The 24940-nt window shown below is 52.6% G+C and overlaps 1 protein-coding gene across 1 annotated transcript; it reads left to right on the top strand.

The window, feature by feature from the left end:
- Positions 1 to 5898: 5898 nt before the first annotated feature.
- On the top strand, positions 5899 to 9534 carry FEZF2 (FEZ family zinc finger 2). Its single transcript, XM_084635453.1, has 5 exons — positions 5899 to 6277; positions 6541 to 7377; positions 7574 to 7708; positions 7903 to 8035; positions 8918 to 9534. The coding sequence occupies exons 2-5, from the start codon at positions 6592 to 6594 to the stop codon at positions 9163 to 9165; spliced, it is 1302 nt and encodes a 433-aa protein (XP_084491579.1). The 5' UTR covers positions 5899 to 6277; positions 6541 to 6591; the 3' UTR covers positions 9166 to 9534.
- The last annotated feature ends 15406 nt before the right edge of the window (positions 9535 to 24940 follow it).

Below are 24940 nucleotides of genomic sequence, written 5' to 3'. Positions count from 1 at the left end.
TGCGGGAGCGGAGCGCCCTGCGGATAACTGTCCCCAGCCTCCACCCCGGAGTTTAAGAAGCTGCCGAGTTAAATAAATAGGAGGATCCTAAATTATCTAGCAGGGGACCACAGGTCCAGCCCACCAGGCAGCCACACCGCTGCTAATGCGGGAGGGGGCGAGATCACAGCCCCCTCGGCCGCATGGAAAGCGAGGGACGGGTGAACGGGGTCCGTCCGCTCGCGCTGGCAAATTGCGGGAGTCGGTTTTTTTATCGATTCTCTTTCCCGGTCCTCAGCGCGGAAATCGGGGTGGTGATGCCGCAGCCTCCCTTCGCGTGAGTCCAACCCCGGGGAGCCACAGGCGGGCAGGTCTGTGGAGCGAAGAAGGAGATTTCGTTTGGGGGCCTAGAAGGGACATCAAATAGCAAAGCAGAAGCTGCTTTCTAGGCAAGGCTGATCCGGGCTGGCTCGATTCGGAGCAGAGCCCCCACGCCGGTGCCGTCTCTGCCTCGCCCCAAGCGCTGGCCGCGCTGCACCGGCTTAAGGACAACAGAGAGGCGGGCTGACCTGCAATGAAACCCGTTCATTACTCAGGTCCCTGCTTCTCTGTCTCCCCTCAATATCGCCCAGCATCCGACGGCTGTGCTGAAAACCAGCCTGGGAGGGTTTTGCTTTTCCAGCTCGTGCCTTTTCTTTTCCACCCCATCTGCTTAGGCAGATAGTGGAGAAAAGAGATTGGACACCAAAAGTGAGGCCCGGGCTTCCTGTCACTGTCTGATAGCCCCCCCTTCCCCCACAAGCTGCCCCCCGGGACGGGGTTTGCTTCGCAGCCAGGGACTCTACAGGAATGTCTTTGCAGCAGTAACCTGCATGGACCATTTCACCCATGGGTCGCCCCTGCCAGCGGCTTATAGCCAAATGCTTCACGAATTGGGTTGGTTGTGGCGAAAGAACCAACTTCTCGGGGCCAAAAAGAGCCCGGTCCGAGCCTAGCACTAGATCGCCGGCCGGTAACTTTTCCTTGCACAACGTCGGAATCAATGCCCTTTTTTAAGCCAAAAAAGCTCGTCCCCCTTTCATACCCACCTCCCTCCTCGGTGGCTGCAAAACTGGAAATATTGACACCCAAGAGGCGAACGTGAGGGGCGCTAAAAATAAGTCACCCGTTGAAAATAGCGATTTGCATTTTCAGATCGCAGGTGGCCGGTGAGTAGCGAGACTGGAGCGCAAAAGAAAAACCCTAAATCCCCCCGTTTTCCTCTGACACCCCTGCCTAATTTCTGCAAACCCCTGAAGTCGTGTCGGTTGTTGAAATGCCAGGAGGGAACCACAATGCGCAGTGAGAAGAACACAAAGCCGTCTACACGGCGATTCCCCACGCGGTTAATGCCGCAGTTTCCACGGCATGCATCCGATGAAGTGAGCGGTAGCTCAGGAAAGCTCATGCTCAAATAAATTGGTTAGTCTCTAAGGCGCCACAAGTCCTCCTTTTCTTTTTACTGACCCAGTCGGTTTCCCTGCGCTGAAGGCACGAGGGGCGGCTGGAAATAATCTTTTCCAGTTAAATCTCACGCCCTGCGCGGAGAATTGCACCGCTCGTGCCCTGGAGTGGAGCAGACCCCAAAAGGTTAGCGCCTGCCTGGCCTTTCCGGCAGGACCAAATTAATAAATAATAATGACGATCATTCAGCGTCGGGTTTAGCAAGGGAAAAGACGTATCAGGGCGAGGGCGGGAGGGCGACGGGGGCAGCTCTCTGCAGGTCCCCCACAGTTACCATCCTTTCCCCGCCTGGCAGAAGAGGAATCCATAAAGGCAGCCTCCAGCTGTGCGGAAACTTGCAATGTCAATTAAAACCCTGAGCCCCCGGCCCTGGGTTCCAGCTGGATCCGAACGCAGGCGGGGAAGTTCTGTGTCCCTTGGGCACGTCCTGGGTATGCCAGGGCTTGGGCTGGGAGGCTGGGGAGGGGTTGACTTGAGCTCCTGGTGGCTCGGCTGCCTTTCCTTGGGGCTGGGGGGGGGGGGGGTGAGAAGCCAGATCTAATGGGGGAGGGCAGGATACAAGAGCCTCCCGGGGGGCAAGTTATGATCCTCTGCTGCGCAAAACCCGTTGTCCACCGGGGCAGGCGCCACTCCCCGGGCACGGGTGAGGCAGCGAAAACCAGGTGTCACCAGAGCTTTGAGCCTTTGGCCCCTGATGCGAACTGATCAAAATCCCCCTCCCTGCCCCGGTTTGTCTAGCGGCTCCGCTGGATCCGCCACTAGCTCCCGCGCTCACCCTGCCTGGGCCAGGGGCCAGGGGCCAGGGGCCAGCCCCAGCTCTGGCCCGAAAGCAGCAGCGACGGTGAGCGCCGCCTCTCCGGCTGGAGCGTCTTTGGGCATCGCTGACAACGCTCCTGGTGTCTCCCGGCGGGCAGGGGGCTGGCGGGGGGCTTCGTGTCTGCCCTGGTTCCTTCCCACCCAGGGATTTTGCAAGATGGGGGGTTGGGGACAAGGACTCTGACCTGACTGAGGGGCTCCCAGGGGCGAAAAGGCTCCACTTGTAGGGGGAACATGCCCGGCTCTTATTTCTGCCTCCTTGTGGGCCAGGAGCCTCCTGACCCAGGGGCTCCCCCCGGGAGCTCTTTGCCCCCACGTGCTGGGGCGCGGCATGGGGCGGGGAGAGCGCAGGGGCTCGGAGTGGAGAACCGGGACCCTTTGCAAAGCCAGCTCCAAAGTGACCGTCGCCCCGAGAGAGGGAGACAGCGCTGCCAGGCAGGAGGGGGACCCCTCAGCCCCCCCAGCCCCCCCAGCCCCGCCCACGCCTCTCCGGGAGCTGGGCCACAAGTGCCCCTCAGCTCCAGTTACCCTCTGGCCAGATCTGCTCCCTGGAAGCAGCCTCTCCCCACCAGGCCACAGCGGCAGCCCTCGCCCGAGGGGAAAGGCCGCAGGGGGGGTCCCCCGGCAAGACAAGCTACCTCCCGGGGCTGCCACCCGCCCACGCTGGCAGGCGGCTGGATCCAGCAGCCTGCAGGGATCATGGCAGCTCCTGGGAGGACAAAGTTGTTCCTCCCGCGGCTCTGGGCCACCCCGCTTCTTAACCTGGCATTTGGCTGTCCCTCCAGCCCTTCCTAGGGGGCTGCCCCGGATTCCCTGAGCCCCTGGGGGTGCGCTGTCCCTGGCAGAGCGAACCCGCTTCCTCCGGAGCAGAAGCTGCCTTGAGAGCAGGCTCGTATGGAATTGGTTCTGCACTGCCTGGGGTTGGTCTCTGCAGCCATAGAAAAGATTATTCCTTGTGCCGATCACATCCCTCCAGAGGGTCACCCTTCCCTCCCCTAAATCCTCGGGCTCAGGTCCCAGCCAAGCCAACCCCCCGCACCGCGCCTGGGATCTCTCGGGGGGTTGCAGCAATCCCGGGCTCTGAATTCTTTGAACGCCCCTTCGATTCTGTGCGTTGGCCTGGGTTCGCCTTTTGTGTGCCGGGGGTTCAGCTGTTTGGGGAGAGGGGACGGAACAGGCCGGATCTGCGCATTTCTCGCACCTCCAAGGCCAGCTAGCCTGGTAGCAAAAAGCCACAGGAGTGCGATGCAGAGGGAGCTTTGCTTCCGCAGGAGCTGCATGCGGGAGGAACAGAAGAAACCCTTTCCATGAAGGGGGGAGGGGGTTACAACTTAAAAAAATGAAGCCAGTGAAGAAGGGAAAGACAATAATCAGGAAAAGGAGAGAAAGCGAGCAAAAGACTGGGCCGTTTGGTGCCAGGGAAATGGTGCCTCCGGTTTCTTGCACCGGTTCCCCAGCTCCCCCCCCCCCCGTTCTCTTGCCTGAAATCGTCTCGTTTACAGAAAATATTTGTTTGCACTATTTGTTGGTACCGGAGTTAATTGCTCGATGTGTTAGCGCGGAGTAAGCTGGATAAAAGTCGGCTCAGTGTGTATTGTGTGGGTGAGCTGTTGAGCTGTGCTTGAATCAACTGCAATCAGGGTTAGCTGGCGACTAATTAACGTGTGAGTGGCAAGGTGTAAAACAGTTCCCAACCCTCCCCTCCCTGGAATCTGCCGGCGAGGAGGAGAAGTTTGCGGAGGCTAATTAAATACTTGGCTAAAGCCCGCGCGCTTTGGGGAGAGCGGCGCGTTAGCCAGGGCTTGTTTTGACCCACGTTTTCTCTCCGGCCGCTCCGCAGTAGGGAGCGGGCCCATTGGGATGCAGGGGAAGATGGCGAATGAAGCCGGGAGGAGAGAAGGTGGGGTGAGAAAGGGCCATGTGCCCCCATGGGGCAGGGCTCCAGGGAGGATGCCCTTCCGACAGGAGCCAAGCTGGAGGCAGCTTGGCTTCGGCTGCCCTTTACCCAAGGCTTAAGTGTGTAATGAAAGAGAAGCCGGGACTCGAACAATAATTTTTAAGTTCACCAAGGATGCACCAAGCCCAGCGGTGCCAGGGCTCAGCCTTGGCACAAAATCAGCACTGCCTTTGGCCTGGCTTGGCCTGGGGTTAGCTGCCCAGCTGTTTTCAGAAATAACTGGGGGCGAGGGAATCCGGCTCGGGGATTTTTTTTATTTTAAATCTACTTTCCTAGCTGCCTGCAGCATCCAGCTCAAGCCAGGCCAATGCCCCCTTCCCCTGGCTCTGCGCGCTCCCTTCCCCTAACCTGACCGCTCAGAGCCGGGCTAGCAAGAAAGGGAAGCTGGGCTAAAATTAACCACCGCCCCCCCAGGGCCCTTTTCCCCGAGCGGAGAGGGGCTGCTTCCCCCGAGAGACCCCTTCAGCCCCCTCGGAGCGCAGTGCCGGCCGAGGAGCGAGCTGGCCTGCCCCCTGCGTGCGGACGAGCCCTCCAGCCCGATCTTCTCGCCCCTCGGCCGCTTTGCAGCCTCCAGACCGCTCTTTGAGCGGCCTTTGTTCCCCGGGCTTGTTGTGGTTCGCAGGTGAAATAGGCTGTCTGCAAACAGCTGAATTCAAACGGCCCCGCTGGAAAAGGGGGCCTTTGTCAGCAGGACACAAAACGCTGAATTCCTCTAAACTTTCTTAGGCGTGCTGGAGGGGGGGGAGTGAGGGGGGGATATAGGGGCCTTTTCATGGCTTGCTTTACCTCTGGCCAGGCTAAATCTCTCCCCCTTCCCAAGCTCTCTCTGATAATCCTTCCCTTTATTTTAGAAACATACAAAACCAGGTTCCACGCCGCGCTATAGTGGCGCCCAGTGAAAGAGAACTGAGCAGCTCTGAAGCGGTGGAGGAAAATTGGTTCTGCTGAATAGCCCCAAAGAGGGGGCGAGCGCTTAATCAGGGCAGGGGAGGCTCTGCCCTGGCAGCCAGGCCCCCGTAAACAGGTGGCAATTGGGCCCTCAGTTAGACAAGCAGCAAAGTCCCTAGAGCTGAGGTCTGTAAAGCCCCCCTCGCGATCAAATCGTTGTCGTTAAAAGCGAAGCAAAACCAAAGCAGAGACGCCCCACCGTTGCAATGAGGTAGTGTGGCTTCTAAACGAAATTCAGCTGATGAAAAGGGGGCGAGTCACCAGCCCCAAAGCAGAGGGTCCTTCATCCCAGTGGGGCACCGCTCAGAGCAGGAAATTTGCAAAACCCCTTCTCAGGCGGGCGATGCCCCGTTTCAGACGCAAAAGCCCCAGCCCGGTCTGATGCGCTGGCCACGCCGGACCAGTGTATTGAAGGTTAATCGCCGCGTTACACGGGGAGGAGAATTAAACTTAGTTTAATTAACATTAATACACCGCCCTAATTAATGGGCTGGCTATTAATTTCGACATGCCGGGGAGGCTCGCAGAGAAGTGACAATTTATTAATGATCTGCAATGGAGCGGAGCGCAGATGGGTTGCCAGAATAACTCGAGCATGCTTGTGTGGGGGGGGGGTGTGCGTTTTTTAAACAACCCTCCTCCTTTTTTTTTTAAAGTCCTGCCGCTCCCTCCCAGTGGCTTTTCTAACCCGAGTACTCACTACCGCGCTTCTTTCCACCCGACTTGTGAATCGCACTTGCCTTCTAATTTGCCACATGCAAAACGATTCCTCTGCTTTGCAAGTTGCTTTTGCTTCCCCCCCCCCCTCCTTCGCCTTAAAGGCTGGCGGATAAATTCTGTGCCTTAAACTGGCAGGAGGGAAGGAGGCGGCCCGCTGCACCTCAGCCCGGCTCTGGGGCTCGGGGAGGCTGCACCGTGGCCTCCCCATGTCATTCTGCTTGAAGTGACTTCGTGTGATGTCAGCTTTCAATGTCAGAGGCAGCGAGCTGACGCTCGGGAAGATGTTGGCTATCAAAATGTGACCGTGTGGCCACTCTGCGCTGCTGGGAGGCGTCTCGTCGGTGCTGGGCAAAGGTAACTCATCCCCGCGCGGGCTGGACCCTCCCCGCCCCGGCTCGAACAGCGCCCGGGCGAGCTGGGGCTCCGGAGCCCGGCGGGGTGGGTGGTGGGGCTCTGGTTTGGAGGTTACTTTGGTGTGTTCCGGGTAATGAGCATTAAGCGGGTGTCCCCCCGCCCCGGGGCCATTGTTCTCGGGTAGGGTCATTTGAAGAGGCGGGGGGGAGGGGGAGCAAGGTGCTTATTAAGTTGATTTGTCTCCTGGCTTTTCTGGAATGCAGAGCTGGGACCGGGAGCGCCCAGCCGGGCTCGCTGCTCGCCTCCTGCCAGCCATGGCGAGCTCGGCGGCCGTGGAGACGGTCATGCCCTCCGCCTGCCCGCGCCACGACGGCAGGAGCGGCGCCTCCAACCCCTCCAAGACGCTGGCCTTCTCCATCGAAAGGATCATGGCCAAGGGCGCCGAGCCCAAGCCGGCCTTCGAGCCCAGGCCAGGCGGGCTGGAGCCCGAGCCGGGCAAGAAGATCCTCAGCCTCTGCCCGCCGCTCCCGTGCGTGCTCCCCGTCCAGCCGCTGGCCTACGAGGTGCACTCCAAGGCGCTGCTCAGCTACTCCGAGCTCTGGAAGGGCAGCGCCCTGCGGGGCCCGGCCGGGCTGTGCAAAGCCAACTGCGGTGCGTGCTGCAAGGCGGAGCTCGGCCTCGGGCACTCGCTGCTGCCGGCCAGCCGAGTCATCAAGCCCCAGGCCATCAGCCAGGCGGCGGGGATGCCGGCCCACGGCTCCGTGTACTACTTCAACTACCTGGACTCCGCGTACCACCCCTCCGAGCTGCTCCCCGGCCAGCTCTTCCCGGCCAGCCTGCTGGGCGCCCAGCCCCCGGCCGGCCTCTCGGCGCACCACAAACTCTTCCTGCTGGAGAACGCCAAGCTGGCCGGGCTGGCGCCGGAGAAGTTCCCCAGCGCCCAGTACCCCCACAAGGAGCGGCTCCCCGGCCAGCTGGACCAGGTGATGAAGGAGAACACGGCCCTGGCCGGGGAGAGGAACGGGGTGAAAAGCCACAGCAAAGTCAGCAGCTCCGCAGACGGCAAGCCCAAGAATTTCACCTGCGAAGTGTGTGGCAAGGTAAGGGGGGCCCTGTCCCGGGGCAGCCCAGCTCTGGGGTTCACCAGGCCGCCCTCCTGGTTGTTTTTTAGGGCAAAGCTGGGCCCTGGAGTTGCACCTTCCGGGGAACAGCCCAGGCGCATCCGTGGGGGGCCGGGAGAGGAGACAGGGCCCCAGCGCCCCTCGCCTGAAACGCTTCCCCTGTGTTTCCTCCTAGGTCTTCAACGCCCACTACAATTTAACTCGCCACATGCCGGTCCACACGGGGGCCCGGCCGTTCGTCTGCAAAGTTTGTGGCAAGGGCTTCCGGCAGGCCAGCACCCTGTGCAGGCACAAAATTATCCACACGCAGGTACGTGCCGGGCTTGCCTTTCGTTTCCCAACAAAATCAAGTTGTTCTTGTTTTATATTTTTATTATTTTACAGACGTGGTAACCGAGCGAGGGTCCCAAGCCAGGGGCCTCGCAGGGCTGGGACTCTGAACGTGAAGGAGGGCAAGATTTCCACACGTTTCTGCATGTATTTCTTCTCCTTGTCTTTCCCCAGGAAAAACCTCACAAATGTAACCAATGCGGCAAAGCTTTCAACAGGAGCTCCACGCTAAACACGCACATTAGGATCCACGCCGGCTACAAACCTTTCGTGTGTGAATTTTGTGGAAAGGGGTTTCACCAAAAAGGTATTTTAAAAACATCCATCGCCTCGTGTTTTTGTTTTGTTTTGTTTTGTTTTTAATTTAAAGTATCTGCCCGAGGTTCCAGCCAGGCAAAGCAATGCGGGAGAACGGAGAGGCTCGTTTTCCTAACCCCGCTTCAAATCCTTGTCCGCTTGATCTAAGCGGGAGGAAATGATTTGGGGAAACGAAGTCTCCCCACTGGACCCAGCAGAATAACGCCCAGCTGCCCACAACGTTCGGGGCGGGCTCAGCCGTATATAGCAAGACATGGAGGCGCTCCGCTGGGGCGGGGGACAAAGGGGTTATTAGAAGGGGGACCCCAGCAGTGTCCCGCGTGGCCAATCGAGGCTTAAAGCGGAGCTCCAGGTTGCCCCGGAAGGCAGCCACCAAGCCGGGCAGTTTACACACGTATTTCATCTGTTCGCTCTGCGTTTGGGTCTCCCTCCCGCTGGTGGAGTGTAACAGAAGGAACCATCCCCGGTGCAGACAAGTTTCGGAAGAGCCTTTCTCTTCCAGGGATTTTCCCTGCGAGGCGGGCCGCGGCCCGGCGAATTCCTGACGGTCTTCACTAAATGCGTCTTTCTTTCTTTCTTTCTTTCTTTCTTTCTATGAAGTGCCATTTCGGGGGCCCTTATCCAGGTTCCTCCGTTTGCCCTGGGTCAGGACACTGACCCGGCCTCTAATTTTGTAACGTGTCAGTTGTACGCTGCTCGGCTTTGATGCAAAGGGAGTCTGACACCTCCTTGACTCCCCCTTGCAGGACGCCTCCTAATGAAGTCTTGCGGCGCGAGCCTTTCCTGCAGCGGGGCAGAGCGGTGGAGCCCCAGCCCTCGGGGACCCCACGAGTAACCGCATTTCCCCTTTCCCCCCTTCTCCCGCGCGTAGGAAATTACAAGAACCACAAACTGACCCACAGCGGGGAGAAGCAGTACAAATGCACCGTCTGCAACAAAGCCTTTCACCAGGTCTATAACTTGACTTTCCACATGCACACCCACAACGACAAGAAACCCTTCACGTGCGGCGCCTGCGGCAAGGGCTTTTGCAGAAACTTTGATTTAAAGAAGCACGTCCGCAAGCTCCACGACAGCGCGACCCCGACGAAAGAGCTGCCCAGGAGTTTGCAAAGCTAAAAGCTCCTTTCGGCCCGCCGAGATTTCAGCCTGGTTCCCAGAGCCCGCGCTCTCTCCCAACCCGCCGCTTGCTCTAAAAACCAGCGTAGCAGGCGCCTAGCCCCCTGGATTCCGAGTCGCATTTGTATATAAGAGGAAACTTATTTAAAACTTCTTTGCCACTCGGCTCCTGGGATTTGGTTGTCTTGAGTTGAAGGGGGAAGAGGGGTTTGTTTTCACCTAACTTCTCCCAAGGGCCCACCTGTACAATATGTGCCGGCAGAGCAGTCTTTATATATGTCTGTAAAATTAAATTCTAATGTACAATCGAATAAGGAATATACATACATACATATATATATATATGGGATAATAAAAAGTCAATTCGGAGTCTTTTTTCGCCTTTTACAAAAGCTTCTACAGATACTTGAATCGTTTAACAAAAAAAATTCCAGGAAGGGAACCCACCCGAGCGGTGCGGAGTCGATTCAGTGTCAACTCGGATTTCGTTCTGCTGTGGAAATGGCTGCGCGGCTCGCGTTTTGGTTCGATTCTGGCACTTTAGGCAAGGGTGGGGGGGGGGAGATGACCACGGTTTGCTTGTAGCAGAAGCCGGAGTGAGAAATAAAACGCGAGATGCGAAGGAGCTTTTAAGAGCTGCAAGAAATAGTAAACCAGCCGAGAAAGGGCCCGAACCTGATCTCACCGCGCTCAGTGGCTCGAGATGGGAGGAAATCACCTGTTTGCTTAACTGCTTCTTCCCCGGGCTAGTCTCCCCCTTCCCCTCTTCAGGGAGGGGGACAGGACTGTGTCGGAAAGCGAAGCTTTGCCATCGCCCTTGCCCGGGGACGCCGCGGTGCGAAGCGCCCGGCGCAGCCCCTAGAAGTGCGACCGGCCGCTCCGGCCCGTGTAACGACTTTCCACCCAACATTGCGTGGGAAACGGCTCGGTCCCCTTCCCCCTGTTTTATGAAAGGGGTCGGCTTTGTTTTTGTTGGGGGGGGGGGGGTGGGAAGCCGAGACAGGCCGGGGAAGAAAGTTAAAAATACATGAAGGCAGGCAGCGAAATGAAACACAACCGCAGCGCGGACACACCGCGGCCGCGGCGCCTACTCCACATCTCCCCCTGCCCCGCGCTCGGAGGCGCTTAGGGACACGCCGGAGCGGGCACCGCGGGCTCTCCCTACTACTGGCAGGAGGAGTTCGGCCTGAAGATGGAAGACAAGCGCGGCTTTCCAGAACGTCACCTTTTGGTCCCTCCATTAAGGCGCATTTAAGCCCGTTTCCTGAATGGCTATCTTTGCCCTGAATGCTGATGAACTGATCTCACGCTTGCTTTCTGAGTAATGACCCAAATTAAGAGAGAAAACACAGACCCTTCAAACCGCATTACATTAATCTAATCACTCCCAGCAGGGCCCAGCAACCCCTTTTTGATCAGAATATGGATAATCAAGCCCTTGGATTACACTAACTGCGCCCTTCCCCTCTCCCCCTTCCCTCCTCCCAGACTCTTAATATACAAGTGTCTATTCTGCCCACGTCGGGAGGAACAATATTATTCTAGCGGGGAAGGGAAACTCAGCCGGCCGGGCCTGTGCGTGCCGCTCAATCCAAGCTCGCCAATGAACACGCGAGCGAGCAGGGCACCAAATGGCTGGGGGCCGCTTTAGCGGAGGTTCACCCCCCCGCCTTAATTGAGTGGCTAAATGCGGGCAGGCGAGGAGCCCCCTGCATACCGCCCCGCTTGCTCCAGAGGGGCCCGGGGGGGCGCGTGATCAGATTTCCAAGGGGGCTTGCCATTGTTGTTTTTATTGTGGGAACGCGACAAAGTTCACCGATTTTAAGGCCACAAGCATCTTCCAACGGGGGCTATGCAGGGGGCCAGGCCAGGGGATTTCGCCGGTGCTGCCTCCTAAGGTCACTTTGCCTTAGAAGTGGCTGCAGGATTCATATTAATTTTCAGTTACAAAACCCGGCTCAGAAAAATGTCTCTAAATCTTAACACACACACACCCCCGCTGCAGGGATTCCTGCTCCCTAGAGGAGGTGCCGAGCCTGAGAGCGGGTCCCTTGACCCCACCGCGGGGAACATTTTAGGGCCTTTAGGGCCATTAGCTTGAGTCCCAGGCTCTGGCGAAGCGCTGGGCCACCCGGACTTAGAGTCACTGCAGACAGGAGCTGGGAGCGGTGTTTGATTGAACTTCAGCAAAAGTTCTCCCCCTTCCAAGTCAGCCGGGGGGGGGGGGGGAACACCTCTGCCAGGCGGAGGGCTTCAGGGCAGCACCGGGGTGCATTGCTCACCTCTGGGACAGCGGATTCCCAGCTGGGGGCTTTTCCACACCCCGCTCCGGCTGGTGTCCCTCTTCCTCGCCAGCGGGATCTGACTCTAAGGGCTGATCCTGCTCCCGGGAGGGGGGGGGGTTGCCGGCGGTTCAAGGGGAGCAGGATGGGCCCAGCTCTCTAGACGCTGGATCTAGCTTTCAAGACGCTGGGTCTGAGGGTCAAGCCCCAGCACCACTGGGAAGGGCTTGGAGACTGTCTTAAATGGTTTCAGAGTAACAGCGGTATTAGTCTGTATTCGCAAAAGGAAAAGGAAGAATTGTGACACCTTAGAGACTAACCAATTTATTTGAGCATGAGCTTCCCTGAGCTACAGCTCACTCACGAAAGCTCATGCTCAAATAAATTGGTTAGTCTCTAAGGTGTCACAATTCCTCCTTTTCTTTTTGCGAATACAGACTAACACGGCTGCTACTCCGAAACTTATCTAAAGTGATCACTCTCCTTACAATGTGCATGATAATCAAAACGGGCCATTTCCAGCCATTGTAAGGAGAGTGATCACTTTAGATAAGCTATTACCAACAGGAGAGTGGGTTTGGGCCGCGGGGAGAAAACCTGGATTTGTGCTGGAAATGGCCCACCTTGATTATCATGCACATTGTAAGGAGAGGTTTCAGAGTAACAGCCCTGTTAGTCTGTATTCGCAAAAAGAAAAGGAGTACTTGTGGCACCTTAGAGACTAACCAATTTATTTGAGCATGAGCTTTCGTGAGCTACAGCTCACTTCATCGGATGCATACCGTGGAAACTGCAGCAGACTTTATTTATACACAGAGAATATGAAACAATACCTCCTCCCACCCCACTGTCCTGCTGGTAATAGCTTATCTAAAGTGATCATCAGGTGGGCCATTTCCAGCACAAATCCAGGTTTTCTCACCCTCCACCCCCCCACACACAAATTCACTCTCCTGCTGGTGATAGCCCATCCAAAGTAGGGAGAATGGTCACTTTGGATGAGCTATTACCAGCAGGATAGTGAGTTTGTGTGTGTGGTTTTTGGGAGGGGGTTGAGGGGGTGAGAGAACCTGGATTTGTGCAGGAAATGGCCCAACTTTATTATCATGCACATTGTGTAAAGAGTTGTCACTTTGGATGGGCTATTACCAGCAGGAGAGTGAGTTTGTGTGGGGGGGGGGGTGGAGGGTGAGAAAACCTGGATTTGTGCTGGAAATGGCCCACCTGATGATCACTTTAGATAAGCTATTACCAGCTGGACAGTGGGGTGGGAGGAGGTATTGGTTCATATTCTCTGTGTATAAATAAAGTCTGCTGCAGTTTCCACGGTATGCATCCGATGAAGTGAGCTGTAGCTCACGAAAGCTCATGCTCAAATAAATTGGTTAGTCTCTAAGGTGCCACAAGTACTCCTTTTCTTTTTGTCTTAAATGGGTGACTCCTTTTGACCGGGCCCTGTCCTCTGCAGGAGCGGGCAAGAGGGGCAGCAGGCTTCCTTTGCCCCCCAGAGAGGCGAGGCCCAGCGGGCTGCAGGGCCTGGCGGCGGGTGGGTCAAAACCAGGAGGTGGTGACACAAGAATAGGCGTCCCCACTAGTAATTTGCGAGGCCCCTAAAGCCAAAATGTGCATCGTAATTGCTCCTTTCTGCAGTATCGCTCCAGCCCCGGGGATGGGAAGCGCCTGGCTCCTAGGGGGCTGGCAGCGCAGGAAGGCAGCCTGCTTGCCCACGAGGTCCAAGAAGACTGGCGCAGGGGGCTGCTTTGCCAGTGCCCTGCATTGCCCCTACTTCCTTCATATGATGCGTCTCCCGGCTCAATCAGCCAGCCTGGTCCCCTGGCCTGGGGGTGGGTGGGGTGTGAATCAACAGGTATCGGAGCAGCCAGCTACCTGCCTGCACCTGGGGGCGGGGGGGGGGGGCTGCAGACGCCTTTCCCGGAGGTGTTACTCTCCTGGTTCTCGCTCGCATCACACGCCACGATTTGAAAGGCTGCTGCCTGCTTTTAACGCCCGCCTCTGTCCCGGTTACCCCTGGGGAGGGGACGTCGCGCAGCGGGGTGGAACCGCGGCGCCTGCAGCAGCCAGCCCCTGCCCGGCCACGCAAGCTCTCAGCCTCCGGCCCGGCCTAGCCCCGCGGAGCAGCAGTGGGAGAGCCGCGCGTGTGAACAGGCCGCTTCGGAGTGACTTTCATTCCCTCACAAGGAATGTTAAGGGGCGAGATCCGGATTCCCATTGAAGGCCCGCCGGCTGCGGGGAGCAAGGTCGAGTCCTGATCGATTTAGGAGGAGTTTAAAGGGACTGAGGGAGGGGGGCCGATTATCTCTATTAGCGGCATCAGCAGCGCCCGCTTGCTCCCCGCTAAAGAGCCAGATCTTCACACGCCTCTAGGCGCTCGGGACCAGCTGGGTGCGGAGCCTGATCTTCGCCAAGGGCCGGGGCTGGCCGGAAGGCAAGTCTGACATTGACCGGGGCATACCGCCCCCACTGCGGTCACCCGCTAGTCCGGGGGGCGGGGTATGTTCACACACACACACGAGACTCCAATTATCTCCCCCCCCCGCAAGATGTTGCTGCTGTCCATGACTGCTCACACTTCAGCACTCTTGCCAGCAAGCCTCAAATCATAATAATAATACAAACACTCAGCCATGAACACAACAGCTTGAGCAGGCCCGCTACTTTATTTTTTGGGGGAGGGGGGTTAGAGGTACTTCTATGTAAAGTGACACTAAAGTAGCCAGCATTCCCCCCCCCCCGTGTGCTCCATTTGCCTTGCTGCTGAGGAGAGGGGGTGCTATCCCCCACGTGCTAATTCCAGCCTAACACCTGCCCCCCCCCAGAAGATGAGAAGGGGGGGCAGGTGTGTGGAGCAGCAGGGGGAGGCCAGCGGGCTGGAGAGATGCACTGGGAAGCGACCAACCCAAAGGCAGATGCGTTGCCCTTTTCCCTGCACTCCGCTCTCCAAATGTCTGAGCAACCGGTTTGCTGCTAGAAACATGTTAATTGCCAGCGGAGCTCATTAAGGCATGCACATGCAAAACACAGCGAGGGAGATTAAATGGACAAAAGCGCAATAATGAACTGTCAACAATCGAGCCCATCTACACGACCAGCAGCACTCAAGAATGAGGCATTGGGAGGCAACAAAGGATTGTCTGGGACAGGAAGAAAGGACGACCTAGACTTTTGTTTAGTCAACACAATTGATTACAAATGAGAGATTAACAGGATAGCTCCAGAGTTTTTTTGAAGGAGGCAGAAGAGAAAAGTCCAATTAAGTCCACCGAATGTTAACTACATTGATTTCCACGGCCAGCCCCAAAGAAATTCTCATTAAACCATCCCTGGCGATCCCTTTTGGAAAGTAATTTGTCTCCCTGATGGAGCAGAGAAAGGGAGCCCTGTAAAGAGAAAGAAGCGCTAGTTCTTGGCACAATGCGCTTAGGAGACACACTGGAAAGAGCCAAAGGGGGAGTTAATGAGCATCTGACAAGCCGCTTGGATTCAGGCCTGGAGAGCAGTGATGAAAAGATGGAATTGGCCAACAACTATTCTTTATATCAAACATAAAAAGGCCAATCTGAAACAGGGCTGCTTAAAGCTGGTGGGGAAGAAAAGCAAGGCCCCCACTGGGGCTGGAGTGGAGAGCTCAGCTGCCCCATTGGGATGGAAAATGTATTGGCATGTCCTCTCCCCTCCAGGCCCTGGCTGGACATTATGGCCCTTAGCTAAGCTCCACCAGGTCAGTCAATAGCGAGCCTTCCCAGCTGGCCTAGGGATGGAGATCTCTGGTCCGCTTTCCTGCCTCCTGCCAGTGCTGGGAGGGCAGGTGATGCCAGCTGAACGCATCACTTATTTCTGAACCGTTGTAAGAAGCGAGACCCAGCCACAGCCACCAGGCCAATCCCTCCCTTGCAGCAGGTCCCAGAAAGCGTCTCCTCCTGGCAGGAGCTCCTGCTGCCAGCCTCAGCGCAGTAGCTCCAGAGCACAGGAGCTTGCAGGGAAGCCTAGCTGTGTCACAGTCCCTCCTCTCTTAGAGCACGTCAAGACAAGGAAAAAAGTGTGTTTTAAACACATTAGCAGATGTGTTAAAATCCTACTTTCAGTTCAAGGTAGTTGCAGTTTTAACACTTGTTAATTGGTATAGAGAAATCCCAGAGTTAACTTGGACCAGCTAACACCTAGGACTGCCTTGTTTCCCAAGGATTTTGACACATTAACTCATCCATTAATAAAAAGAAAAGGAGGACTTGTGGCACCTTAGAGACTAACCAATTTATTTGAGCATAAGCTTTCGTGAGCTACAGCTCACTTCATCGGATGCATACCGTGGAAACTGCAGAAGACATTATATACACACAGAGACCATGAAACAATACCTCCTCCCACCCCACTGTCTTGCTCGTAATAGCTTATCTAAAGTGATCATAAAGTTGGGCCATTTCCAGCACAAATCCAGGTTTTCTTACCCTCCGCCCCCCCCCCCACACACACAAACTCACTCTCCTGCTGGTAATAGCCCATCCAAAGTGACCACTCTCTTCACAATGTGTATGATAATCAAGGTGGGCCATTTCCTGCACAAATCCAGGTTCTCTCACCCCCTCACCCCCCTCCAAAAACCACACACACAAACTCACTCTCCTGCTGGTAATAGCTGGTGTTAGTCTAGGTAATAGTAATAGGTAATAGCTGGTGTTAGACTAACATGGCTGTTACTCTGTGTGTATATAATGTCTTCTGCAGTTTCCATGGTATGCATCCGATGAAGTGAGCTGTAGCTCACGAAAGCTTATGCTCAAATAAATTGGTTAGTCTCTAAGGTGCCACAAGTACTCCTTTTCTTTTTGCGAATACAGACTAACACGGCTGCTACTCTGAAACCTGCCATTAATAAAACACCTTGTTTCCCTAATGAAGACATGGTCAAATCTGCACAAGTTTACCTGAACTAGCAGGATCATAGGGTCTCATTCAGCCTGCTAAAATTGGGCTGACCTGTGTCTACACCAGTGTAGAGTGAAGTTTTCAATTAAGATAGCTCAAGGTAACAATTAAAAATAAATAAGCTTTTTTCCTAGTCTAGACAAGTCCAGCGTGGGCACCCTTATATCAGTTTAGAACTGGTTTATATTGATTTTGGCCTAAGTCAGTATTGACTTTGGTTTAGAAACGGCCTATCCAGTTAGCTTAAGTCAATAGGAGGCTCAATTCATAAGCCCCTTTAAAACCAATTTGTCCACAGACACATTAGGGGTTTGCAGCAGTTTAACTAGTTAAATCTGTGTGTGCAGACAATGTCTTTAAGGAGCCCTTGTATAATTTTCCATGAAGCATTCTGGTTTAGGAAATATCACTGTTTTTTTCCTGGGTGTCTTATAATGAGACCGAAAAACCAGAGTTCCAGACAGGTGTCTGTAATAAACTGACGATTATTTCTAATGTGGTGAAAGTAAGAATCATATAAGCTGCCCTTTGACTACTTCAGCTGTGCGCTGAATTATGGGGTGAAATCCTGGCCCAGCTGATGTCCTAAACACGGAGTAACTTCAGAGCACCACCAGTTTGGCATTTAGAGGATGCAAACCTACTTCCCACAAATACAAAAATATCAGAGGCTTCAGGGCATAAAACTGATCTGTGAACTGATGAGAGTTAGGAAGAATCGACCCAGGGACCCTCTAGCGGCAGCCTCTCTCTGCCCTTCTTCCTTCCCCTCTTGTCTGCTCAGTTTCCCTGGGCCACTTCCCCTTTGGCAAGAATCCTGCAATGGCAAACTAGGGACAGGTTCACTGGTTTTCATAAAAAGAAAAGGAGTATTTGTGGCACCTTAGAGACTAACCAATCTATTTGAGCATAAGCTTTCCTGAGCTACAGCTCACTTCATTCGATGTATACTGTGGAAAATACAGAAGACGTTTTTATACACACAAACCATGAAAAAATGGGTGTTTATCACTACAAAAGGTTTTCTCTCCCCCCACCCCACTCTCCTGCTGGTAATAGCTTATCTAAAGTGATCACTCTCCTTACAATGTGTATGATAATCATATGATAAGGTGGGCCATTACCAGCACAAATCCAGGTTTTCTCCCCACCGCCTCCCCCCAAACCCACTCTCCTGTTGGTAATAGCTTATCTAACGTGATCACTCTCCTTACAATGTGTATGATAATCAAGGTGGGCCATTTCCAGCACAAATCCAGGGTTTAACAAGGGGGGGGTGGTAGGGGGGAGAAAACCTGTGGGCTCTGCCGCCACCCTGCGAGCCGACCCAGAGAAGCAGGCAGAGCCCCGGGTGGGCTGAACCCCCACCTGCGGGGGATGGCTCCATGGGCAGCCACAGGAGCGCCCCGCTACCTCCCTGCGCTGAGCTGTGCTCGCCTCCCCTGGCTGCTGGGTCCTTGCAAAGCAGCGGGCTGCGATCCCAGCTACCAGGGCCAGGCTTGGGTACCTCCCTGTCTCCCCAGGAGCCCGGGGGGGGGGTGGTGTCTGTGCTCCTAACCCTATGTTCTACTATACAGGCGCGGGGCGGCAGCAGAGCCCAGCGTGAAACATGGGGGTGCTGCAGCCCCCCCGGCCCCCTTGTTCCCTTGCCTATGTGTTGGGGCCCTGTCGTTGGGGGTCCCAGGCCACGGCATGTGTTGGGGTAAATCCGCTCCTGCCGCTATTTCTGCTCTAAGGTTTCAGAGATCCGGTAACCAGAACCAAACAGGATGCCAGGGAAGACATCGGATGGATTTACCTAATGGCATTTTCAATCCCGTTCCTTATGCAGCCGAGTATTTGCCTTACACTGAACAGAGCTGTTCATTGAGCTGTCCGCAGCTAGAGCTTTTCCATGCCTGATTACAGCTAGTTTAGTTACTGACATTTTACCAAAGAAAAACACGATTGTAGGCTAAACCCAACAGAGACGTAAGCAGTTTGTTGTTCCCAGTGTGTATTACTTTGCATTTGTCAATGCTGCCCACTCGCCTGGCTTGGTTAGGTCTCTCCCAAGCCCCTCAGAGGCTTCTCTGGTCTTGGTAAGTTTAAATAATTTAGTGTCAGCTGCCAATTTTGCAATTTTCCTCTCCTATATTGAACTACTGGCCCCTGTACAGATGCCTGAGGTGTGCCCCTTAGCCTTTTGCAACATTCAAATTGCCCACATATTCTCACACTTTGTTTTCACATAGCCAGTTTCTGATCCATGATAGTGCTTTGCCTCACACGCCATGACTACTAATCTAATGCTTTCCTCCCATTCCCCCTTCATCCCTTGTTTTCCCTTCCAGATCTCATTTTGTGACATCTGCTCTCCCCCCGCCCCCGCACTGCCTAGGGACAGAGCAGACACATACCTGTCTCGCCCTCCCACATACCACACACACACCTCTGCCCTCCCACAGAACACATGGACGTCTGCTCGGGCACTGGCCACACTCTGGGGCTGGCACGAGACTCTAGCAGGGACAAGGGAACTGGCCTAGCAAGATGGGAGGAGGAATATTTTAAAGGCAGCGAGGAGGGGAAGGGGGACTATAGAGCTAGCTGTGACCTGTGTAAGTTCGACAAGCTCTATGGGAGAGCTGCCCTTTTGACGTTTATCAAAACCCTATTTCCCCTTGTTTATTCCTCCTCCTCCCCACTGTTCCTCAGACGTTCTTGTTAAACTCTGGATTTGTGCTGGAAATGGCCCACCTTGATTATCATACACATTGTAAGGAGAGTGATCACTTTAGATAAGCTATTACCAGCAGGAGAGTGGGGTGGGGGGAGAGAAAACCTTTTGTAGTGATAAACATCCATTTTTTCATGGTCTGTGTGTATACAGATTGATAGAGCCAGAAGAGTTCCCAAAAGTCACCTACTACTGGACAGGCCTAACAAAGAAAATAACAGAACGCCACTAGCCATCACCTTCAGCCCCCAACTAAAACACCTCCAACGCATTATCAAGGATCTACAACCTATCCTGAAGGATGACCCAACACTCTCACAAATCTTGGGAGACAGGCCAGTCCTTGCCTACAGACAGCCCCCCACCTGAAGCGAATACTCACCAGCAACCACATACCACACAACAGACCCACTAACCCAGGAACCTATCCTTGCAACAAAGCCCGTTGCCAACTATGCCCACATATCTATTCAGGGGACACCATCACAGGGCCTAATCACATCAGCCACACTATCAGAGGCTCGTTCACCTGCACATCCACCAATGTGGTATATGTCATCATGTGCCAGCAATGCCCCTCTGCCATGTACATTGGTCAAACTGGACAGTCTCTACGTAAAAGAATAAATGGACACAAATCAGATGTCAAGAATTATAACATTCATAAACCAGTTGGAGAACACTTCAATCTCTCTGGTCACGCGATTACAGACATGAAAGTTGCGATATTACAACAGAAAAACTTCAAATCCAGACTCCAGCGAGAGACTGCTGAATTGGAATTAATTTGCAAACTGGATACAATTAACTTAGGTTTGAATAGAGACTGGGAGTGGCTAAGTCATTATCCAAGGTAACCTATTTCCCCTTATTTTCCTAACCGTCCCCCCCCAGACATTCTTGTTAAACCCTGGATTTGTGCTGGAAATGGCCCACCTTGATTATCATACACATTGTAAGGAGACTGATCACTTTACATAAGCTATTACCAGCAGAAGAGTGGGGTGGGGGGAGAGAAAACCTTTTGTAGTGATTAACACCCATTTTTTCATGATTTGTGTGTATAAAAACAAACATCTTCTGTATTTTCCACAATATGCATCCGATGAAGTGAGCTGGAGCTCACGAAAGCTCATGCTCAAATAAATTGGTTAGTCTCTAAGGTGCCACAAGTACTCCTTTTCTTTTTGACTGATGGAGGTTTCTATGGCAGTGGGGACCTTTAACCATTCAATTCCAGATGTTCTAACAGCTGGTGTGTTGTGGATTCTGTTTTGGTAAAGAACTTAACAGTGGGTGGCATAGTTCCATAGAGATTAAGGCCAGAAGGGGCCATTAGATCATCTAGTCCGATCTGTCTATCGCAGGCCATTGAATTTAATCCAGAAGCCCCTATACTGAGCCCAGGGACTTTAGACAGACCAAAGCATTTCAGCCCTCAAAACACCAAACGGTTGTGTGCCAGAGGCAGAGAGCAGGGGAGAGGGTGATGCCACCAAAGCACACGGATTGCCACTGAAACATGGCCATGCGTAAGTCGTTTTAACAGCATTCTGTATCTCTGATTTCCCCAGGGCTTTTTGAACCAGACATTTAAGTCAGGCTGGTGTATAAGGTCCAGAGGAGAAGCAGCCTACTCTGCCAATCTTCTGAGGCCCACCAAAGTGGCCCCCTTCTCCTTTTCTGCAGGACTATTGAAGGGGAGGGGGGAAAAGGGAAAACCGATTGCTTCAGGATTTATAGCTAGAGAACTTTAAATGCTTAAAAATTTCCCATCGATCAGGATCTTTGCCTTTCCCGATCTCTCCCTCCCATGCCCCCAGCTTCCCTTCACACACCTCAATGCTTCTCTCAATCCACTATACCCTTCCATGTTCCCCGTCTCCCAATTCTAGGAATCCCTACACATCCTAGTCCCCTACCCCCCCTTCAGCCCCCTTTCCTACCCCTCCGCACACACCTTCTTCCTGTCTTCCCCACAATGCCCTGTTTCAAATAGCACAGCACCAGGCCCCTTCCCCCCCTATCCCCAGTCTACACGCTTCCCCGTCAGCACCTCCTCCCCATTTCATCCTGTCTTCCCTGTGCATAAGCTACGCCTGGTGTCAGGAGTGGGTCGATTCAGAGCTGAAACCATTTCAAAGTAATTGCAACCCTTACCCTGCACACACACGAAACCAGCTCTGGACAAGCATCGCCCAGGCTGTACTCACAAGTAGCAAAGAGAGACAAAACACTGCAGCCTGAAAACTATACACGGATGCCCTGTGGGCAGAACATTTCTCCACTCTGTCTTCATGCACAGAGAAATAGAGCTGGGGCTTTCTTCAGCCTGGGTCAAGCCCCTGCCCAGCAAACCACTTTCTTTAGCCTATGAAGCAGGGTGGAGGGAGGAATCGACATACCGGGTCTAGTGCAAGCAGGATCATTTCCCCAGCTCTTCCTGATCCCTTGCATTAGACAACCATTTTCTTTCCCCTACCAAGCCCCTCCCACACCATTCTACTGGCCCCTTACATCCCTGCTTTAATGAGCTCATAGTTAACCCATTTGCTGCTTGCCTTAGTGTGGAACATCACAAGCTATTTTAATGTTTTCATTATTAGCATAAAGCTTTGTAATTTTGCCACTAACGGAAGCTACTAAAAGCCACTTCTCCTCAGCAAGGCGAACAAAACAAATCTGTAGTTTCTAGGCCAAGCTACTTTGGAAATATTGGGAGCCAAAGAAAATTAGAACATTTTCCAAAAGTGAACTTCAGGCAAATTTTCAAAACACTGTGCCTTTAAAACTTCTGTTCAGCTCTGAATTTGACTTCCCGGGAACACTCTACCCTGAGATGAAATGCAGCATGTGACATTTCAGGAAAATCAGTTTCCTTCTAGGGAGGCTGGAGCACCTACCACTTTCTTTATTAATCCCAAATTTTAGAGCTGTGGCTTGACTCTTTTAGGCCCTGAGCTTGTGAAAACTTCACACACTTTATGAACTGTGAATGGCTGACTCCAGTGGGATTACTCAGTGTGTAAAATTAAGCACATGCATAAGTGTTTGCAAGATTGGTGCCTTAGTCAATAATAGAAAGTGTAATAAGGGTAGCTACTGTTCTCTGATACTACACTTGCTGGAAAGCATTCATTAAAATGGCAGATGCCACTTTGAGTGATACAAAAGTAATTGACAGGTTTCAGAGTAACAGCCGTGTTAGTCTGTCTTCGCAAAAAGAAAAGGAGTACTTGTGGCACCTTAGAGACTAACCAATTTTCGGGGTGGGGTGGGGTGAGAAAGCCTGGATTTGTCCTGGAAATGGCCCACCTTGATTACCATGCACATTGTAGGGAGAGTGGTCACTTTGGATAAGCTATTACCAGCAGGAGAGTGAGTTTGTGTGTGTATGGGGGTGGGGGGGGGGGTGAGAAAACCTGGATTTGTGCTGGAAATGGCCCACCTTGATTATCATGCACATTGTAGGGAGAGTGGTCACTTTGGATGAGCTATTACCAGCAGGAGAGTGAGTTTGTGTGCAGGGGGGCGGAGGGTGAGAAAACCTGGATTTGTGCTGGAAATGGCCCAACTTGATGATCACTTTAGATAAGCTATTACCAGCAGGACAGTGGGGTGGGAGGAGGTATTGTTTCATGGTCTCTGTGTATATAATGTCTTCTGCAGTTTCCACAGTATGCATCCGATGAAGTGAGCTGTAGCTCACGAAAGCTCATGCTCAAATAAATTGGTTAGTCTCTAAGGTGCCACAAGTCCTCCTTTTCTTTTTACAAAAGTAATTGATTGGCCCTATTCCCAATCACTGAATGAAGATACTGAAAGAGTGGCAGGTATTTCTAAAATCTCCTTGGATTTCACCTTTTAAAGAAGATTACGATTATAATATATAATTTTGCCAACAGCCCAATTGGTGATGAGGGTCTCAGTGCAGTTGGCACTGTACAAGGACGTAGCAAAAAGACAGAGCCTGCCCCAAAGAGCTCACAAGCTGGTTATGAGATGGAACAGGAGGAGGAGACAACAGGAGCAGAATGAGATAATAGTAAAGGAAGCAAGTTTTCGTACAGGAAGCTGTCTCACCATCTTTGTGTGTGTGTATGTTGATGGCTAGAGTAGAATACATTGGATTAATGAGAAACCCCAAAAGTGATGTGCTCCTAGTGAATACAGGTTTGTATATATATATAACAATGTCCACATTATTGTAACATTGGAGGTCTACCTAGGAAAGGAGCACAGTGAAAAGAAAATCCTAGGTTTGATAGATCAATCCATCTCTGGGCTGAAGAACTAATGACTTAAGTTAGGATATCTTCGTATATCAGCAGAAATTGGTATTTGTGCAGCTTGTACAAGAGGCTGTGGGTGCTTTGCACCAGCACAACCACAGAAAGGGTTAAAGACCTAGGTCCAGATCCTCAAACCTGCTAAGGCTCAATGGAAGTTCAAAGCCTAACCACCTTTGAGGCTCTGGGCCTTTGTAACCCACAACATCGTGCTCAGTCAGTGACACTGCATGGGTTAACCGTGGGCAGAATTTGGCTGTAAAGCATGCAGGTATTTTAAATTCACAGAGAGCACCTAGGATCCTTTACAATCGTTTCTCCAAAATCCCACTAACTGTCATATATTCTATTTCCTTCCCCGCTGGTGCCCCTTGCCAAGATATTTTGCATAAATAGAAGCTTTCTAATTTATAATCAGCCTCCTTCTGATTCATTATATTAATGATTTGGGATGTCACCAAGATTGGATTGTGGCATCACTGAATGAATCCAGCAGGATTATAAAGGAAGAAAAGCACAAATGTACTCACAACACCTTGGCAATCAGAAACTAAGGGAAAGGAAACATGAAGAACACAACAATGTAGAGAAGCAGTGGCTCTTTAAATAATTCTAAATGCACCTCAGAGACAACAGAGAAAAACTGTGGCAGACTTCATTCAGACACAAACCAGTTTGTATGGATTAGGTCTCTCACATTATTATGCAAAAAGAAAAGGAGGACTTGTGGCACCTTAGAGACTAACCAATTTATTTGAGCATAAGCTTTCGTTGGTTTTAAATTGGTTAGTCTCTAAGGTGCCACAAGTCCTCCTTTTCTTTTTGCGAATTACAGACTAACACGGCTGTTACTCTGAAACCTCACATTATTATGGGCATTTATTTCCAGGGAAGCACAATGACAAGCTAATCTACTGTTTCCTTTGAATTATCGTTGCTATTAAGTGATCACAAATATACAAAGATTTCTTTAGTTTGCTTTATTTTTTTTGGCATTGAGTTTGTGTCTGGCCCAGAACATTTTACTTTCCTTTGAAATATAAACGTTCCCCTATTTGTTCCATAGTTTAGACCTTCAATGAGCCTGCTCTGTCTCATTTCAAAGTTCCAGAAAAATGAAGGAGTAATGCTCCTTTTATAGCATCTTGGCTTTGAGCTTTCTTAAGCCTCATGTGTCTAACTTAGAGCAATTCCATCCTCTCAGATAACCAGTTGCTTCTGTTGTAAGAAAAGTCTTTGAGCAGAGGCAAAAACACATATTTTGTGGCCAACGCAAGGGGAAGCATGCAGTTTGGATAGAAATTTAAACAAAGCTGCAGGCATGCAATTCACTTAAGCAAATTAGCCACCAGAATCTATTATAGAGCAACAGTCAAAGAGCTTTGAATGACCCTACTGGGAACATATACACACTAATAATTGCAGATATAGAAATATAAGCCTGGAAACAAAAACTGTTTTGTGACACAGCTGGGTCTATTTGACAGGTACTCATTGACTGTGGGCTTAAGCTATAAACTGACCAAAGAAACAGTGATTAA

This window comes from Lepidochelys olivacea, assembly GCF_965140295.1.
Source record: "Lepidochelys olivacea isolate rLepOli2 genome assembly, chromosome: 7".
In the NCBI taxonomy this organism is placed as follows: Eukaryota; Metazoa; Chordata; order Testudines; family Cheloniidae; genus Lepidochelys; species Lepidochelys olivacea.
Note: the sequence above shows the minus strand (reverse complement) of the source record. Positions and strands in the feature narration are given on the sequence as shown.

Coding starts and splice junctions, on each gene's coding strand:
- FEZF2 (XM_084635453.1), top strand. CDS start 6,592: ATGGCGAGCTCGGCGGCCGTGGAGACGGTCATGCCCTCCGCCTGCCCG. Junction 7,378..7,573: donor CCTGCGAAGTGTGTGGCAAG/GTAAGGGGGGCC, acceptor GTTTCCTCCTAG/GTCTTCAACGCCCACTACAA. Junction 7,709..7,902: donor ACAAAATTATCCACACGCAG/GTACGTGCCGGG, acceptor GTCTTTCCCCAG/GAAAAACCTCACAAATGTAA.